Raw genomic sequence first — 4,715 nt, forward strand, 5'->3', positions numbered from 1 at the left:
GCAGAGGGGGCATATGTTGGAGACCAAAAAGAGCCGTGCGGACAGTCCGGCCCTGACGCCGGACGATCCGCGGTCCGGACTGTCCGCGGTGGTGGCGCGGACGGTTCGCGCGTGCGCAGAGTCAGTTAGGGTTCCTAGTTTCTCGCGGGATTTGTTACCTAAAACCACGGGATTAACTCAGAAATCAGTTTGAAGCGGATCCAGACCTCCCCTTTATATAGATGAAGGGCTACGGCCGATTGAACCCCCACCAATCGATCAAATCAAGTCTATTTCTCGTTTTTACCTTATGCATTAGGAGTAGTTCTAGTCTAGTTCTAGTTTAGCCCTAGTCTAGTATTCCAATCCCCAAATTCTCCGCTTCTCTTCGACTCTACGTCGATTAGAGGAGTCTAGGTCGGCATACCGAGCCTAGACAACCCCTAGGATCTCTCCTCCCCGACGGGGTCCCTCCCAGGAGCGAGATCTAGGCGCCACCGGCGACCTTCGCCGCCCCCTGTGCACGCGCGGACCGTCCGGCCCTAGGGCGCGGACCGTCCGACCGTCAGGCAGGGAACGCCAGCCCCTGTACCAGGTCGCGGACCGTCCGGCCCCTGGTCGCGGACCGTCCGTGCCTCTGCAGAGAGCACCACCGCCGGTTCTTGTTAGTGTTTGGCGCCCGAAAAAAGTGTCAACAAATAATAAAACACTTCTGTATCTGCATCTGCGCGCATTGCATTGATCTACAGTCATTACTAATCCAATAATAATATTCTGCTGATAGGATTACTCTGGCTGGCACATGGTCTTCCCTTCGATTGCGCAAGGATGTGTAGACGATGGAACATGAGGTGTTACGATCGCACAAGCCTGTCCTCGCCGTCGTCGTGCATGAGCATGCCCAAGGTGGAGAATAGTAATACAAAGTGCTGAGAGGTTGGTGATTCTCTCTATGTAATTGAATCATTTGGGGGAAGCTTGAAATTATGTACATCATGTGTGGTCATTCCCACGAAGATCTAGATTTACTGTTGACATCACCCAAACCCATCTTAGTGCCATCGTAACTTTTACCCCATTATATTATACTGGTTTGCAGATTTCTCCATCCGCTACACTTCCTAGTTCTAAACTTCACTTGTAATATTGCTCTTAAAATCTTTTATATCTTGAAAGAGCAATCAAGCGAAGGGAACTTGTCTCTCTTCTCCCTCTCTCAAACTTGGTTTTAATTCGCACTAACTCTATCTTTAGACCAAGTTTGTGTATTTTAAGCCTATTTTGCAGGATCGCCTATTTACCCTCTCTAGATGCTCTCACTTGGACGCGTCCTCCCCCGTCCATACCCGCTTAAGAGGGTTGGTGGCTTTGAGGGGGCGTCATTGGAACATGTCTAAAAGGGAGATGAAGGCATACCTTATGGGGGGACACACACGGACTACCCTGGGGTTCTGTCTCTTTACATAACTCCACATATTTTTACTCTCCAACTCTAGCAAGCCTCATGTAATTGACAGTTTGGCACTTAGCCACTTTCTTGCAATCAAGTCCACCTAAGGAGGATGTAGTTATTATGTCTTGGCTAGACGTGTTCAAAGGTCGAGTAAGGTCGGATTCGGTTCTGGCCAAGGTCGGGTTTGGGTCGTTTGGCATGGCCTGTACCCGATCCATGCCTAGTGTTGACCCGTCCTTCCTCCTTGGATGTGTCGGGCCAGGTTTTTTTTGGGTTGGATCTTTTTTTGGTTTTGGGTTGGGTCGAGATTTGGGCAAAAATCATGGCATGTGCCCAACCTATGAATTATTGCGGGTCAAAAACTATGGCTTATCCCCGTCTATTGCATTGGTTGGGTCAGGTCGAATTTTTTCGAGCAAGTCACGTCGGGCGACCTATGCTTAGGTATCGTCTCGACAGCTCGAATCTTCATAAAACCCTTATCTCCCTCGTTGAGCTCGAGGTGATTGCTTTAGTCATCTTTCGATGACTAGGCTAGGCCTCTAGTGTCCTGGTAAGCATTAAAGCAGTGCAACAAGATGTCTACCGAATCTTTACAGTGGTATTGTCCTTGTATCCCGGCAGTCAACCGATGACAGGAGTGGTTTAGATGTTTAGGACATGACCCATGCATCCGTGCATGAAAATGACATAAATAGTAATGGTGAAAGATTAAAGATACTAGTACAATTTCCGTACATTGTTACAGTTTCTATATATCATATATAAGTATATATTGCTTAAATAGGATAGTAATTGATTATGGTTTTTATTCGAATTAACATGACTAAACATGGGTTGCACTGGTTAGAAGATTTGAGAGCTTTGCTCCTTACCCGCGAGCTCGCACGACGAAACTTCCAGTTAAATAGATAGAGATAGAGAAAGATAGGGACGCAGGACGCGCAGCTAGACGGGAAGACGTACGATCGACAAGGCATACGACAAAACTCTCGCTTAAATATAATAGAGATTTTTAGTAGAGCTTTTACGGCTCTAAATTATTTGACAAAAAAAATGCTTCTGTCGCATAAACATAAAGTTTATAATACCGTAACACACACAAGGTTACCTTTGTCAGCTTCCAGCTTCTATTATTTCCGAAAATCACTCCATAGAACTAGCATAAAATACTTTAATTTCTCGGTAAAAAAAATGTTTGCTAGAGTCTTTCCTAGATTCAGTCTAAGAACTGCTTTGAGCAATACAACCTGGAAACTGTGTTTGATATAATCAACCGCCTAGTTGTAAACTTGTAATTGTAATGAGTAAACCTACTTTGTGACTTGTGGGACTCTTGTCCGTAGGAAAGGTGCATTCTACTTTGACCAGAAATAAAATCAAAGCGCTAATTGTATGCCACTTTGTGACCACAGCCGTATGCCACTTTCTGCACCCGCCGGCCGCCGGAAAGGAAGAAGACACGAACCGCACAGTATTTAGACCAATTGTAGAATTGTAAATCATAGAATCAGCCGGGTTGGGTGATAGAATTGGAGAACGTCCTCAATTCCTTCGTCACCAAACCAGCCCTACAATAATTGAAATGTCAACAACTATACCAGATTGTGCGTGGGCGGCGTGGCCAGTGTGACTGAGTGAGACTTTGAGTTCCAAGAGTGGGTGAAGTTAACCTGACGGCGTCGGCGGCAACTGCCATGTCGCGAGGAAGCCATCCCAGACGAGTTGGTCGTAGTTGCTAGCGTTCACCTTGCCAGACACTCCAAGCACAGGCACCCTGGTAGCGGTGCAACCTTGCAAAACGTAGCCGCCTGACTCGTCGGAACGCCGCCCATCGGCGGCACGAACAAACGTGTTGTTGTGGCATACCGTGGCCACGAGTCCCTCGCCTGGCGACGGTGGCTTGGTGCAGCTGTAGAAGATGAGGTTCTGGTTGTCGGAGCTGACCGAGAGCGGAGGGACAAGCCGGGACGAGGTGTTGGCCGTCGGGATGCGGCACCCTTCGGTGCTGGTAGTCGTATTGAAATATGTAGGCCACCTTGGTCGATCGGCGATGAGCAAGGAGCGGTTGTGGTAAAAGATGCTGAGGATCCGCAAGGTGATCTCGTTCTGATAGTATCCCAGGTGCGGGATGGTGTTATGGCAACGAACCTGGAAGCCAATCCCGGCGCCGCAGTTGGTCTGCTCGGCGTCCTTCTGGATAATCCCAAATGGAAAGGAGATGCTCACGTTACCGCATAGAAACGGCGAGCAGTGCTCTCCTGGCCCGCCATGTGCTGCTGCCACCGGCAACGGTAAGGGTAAGGCCACCCACACCGACAGCGAGACTAGGAAGAGCAGCAACGAGAATGGGACCAGAGCCATGGAAAGCTTCGACTACGGGAGTAGTGGTAGTGAACGGACAGGAGTGGGTGAACCGCTCTCACTGGCCTCACGTACAGGCAGTCAGGCACACAGGTGGTGGCTGGGTAAAATGATGAAGGTGAGTCCGCGCGTCGTGTGCGTAGACACGAAAACTTTTTGAATGGGGGCATTCGGGTCATCGTCATCGGCTTCGTGTTCCCTATGGACGAGCGTAAGGAGCACGGCGATGACTATGGTGACAGCGGATGCGTCAGTATCTGATGGAAATGCAAATGCGAAAAGGAAATGCAAAGATGCATGTGGTGTGTAGGTAGACTGTAAACCTACTAGTGATGTATCTTAATGTATTATTCTTTTAATCTTTGGTGGACCTTTAGTTCCGGCTCTCTCAACCGTGCTACCGGAGACACGATCTTTACCGAGTGTTCAAAGCTTTACTGAGAGTAAAGTCTCAATCACTCAAAAAAAATATGATTTACTGAGTGTCTCTCATGGCACTATACAACACTCAGCAACCATCCTCGTCATCGAGATTCTAACACTTGGCAAAAAATAGTTTGCCGAGTGTCAACTCTCGGCACAATAAGGCACTCATCAACACGCCGTCAGCATATAAGACGACAACTTACAATCGTTAACTATACCGAGTTTCATCTACTTACACTCGATAAAGAAAGCTTTTGTCGGGTATCTTTTCTTCACACTCGGCAAAGTTTTTTTGTATTTTCCTTTTTCCCCACCAACTTTTTTCTATTGTGTTCCTATAGTCTCTGGACCTACATATACAATTTTGGCACATTTCTCTAAGTGTTTGCTAAATCTATTAAATTCAGTACAATTAATTGAATTTATTCGGATAATTCAAATTTAAACTGCAAGTCACTCGAATAAAAGAAAACAATGAATTAAAAAAATAATA

At 47.1% G+C, this 4,715-nt stretch overlaps 1 protein-coding gene across 1 annotated transcript; it reads right to left on the reverse strand.

The window, feature by feature from the left end:
- Positions 1–2,539: 2,539 nt before the first annotated feature.
- LOC103649804 (uncharacterized) lies at positions 2,540–3,926 on the reverse strand. Its single transcript, XM_008675517.3, has 2 exons — positions 3,106–3,926; positions 2,540–3,003 (listed from the first exon to the last, which is right to left on the reverse strand). Exons 1-2 carry the CDS (start codon positions 3,794–3,796, stop codon positions 2,990–2,992), a joined length of 705 nt encoding a protein of 234 aa, XP_008673739.1. The 5' UTR covers positions 3,797–3,926; the 3' UTR covers positions 2,540–2,989.
- Positions 3,927–4,715: the final 789 nt, after the last annotated feature.

Source organism: Zea mays, chromosome 3 (genome assembly GCF_902167145.1).
Source record: "Zea mays cultivar B73 chromosome 3, Zm-B73-REFERENCE-NAM-5.0, whole genome shotgun sequence".
NCBI classification, from domain to species: Eukaryota; Viridiplantae; Streptophyta; class Magnoliopsida; order Poales; family Poaceae; genus Zea; species Zea mays.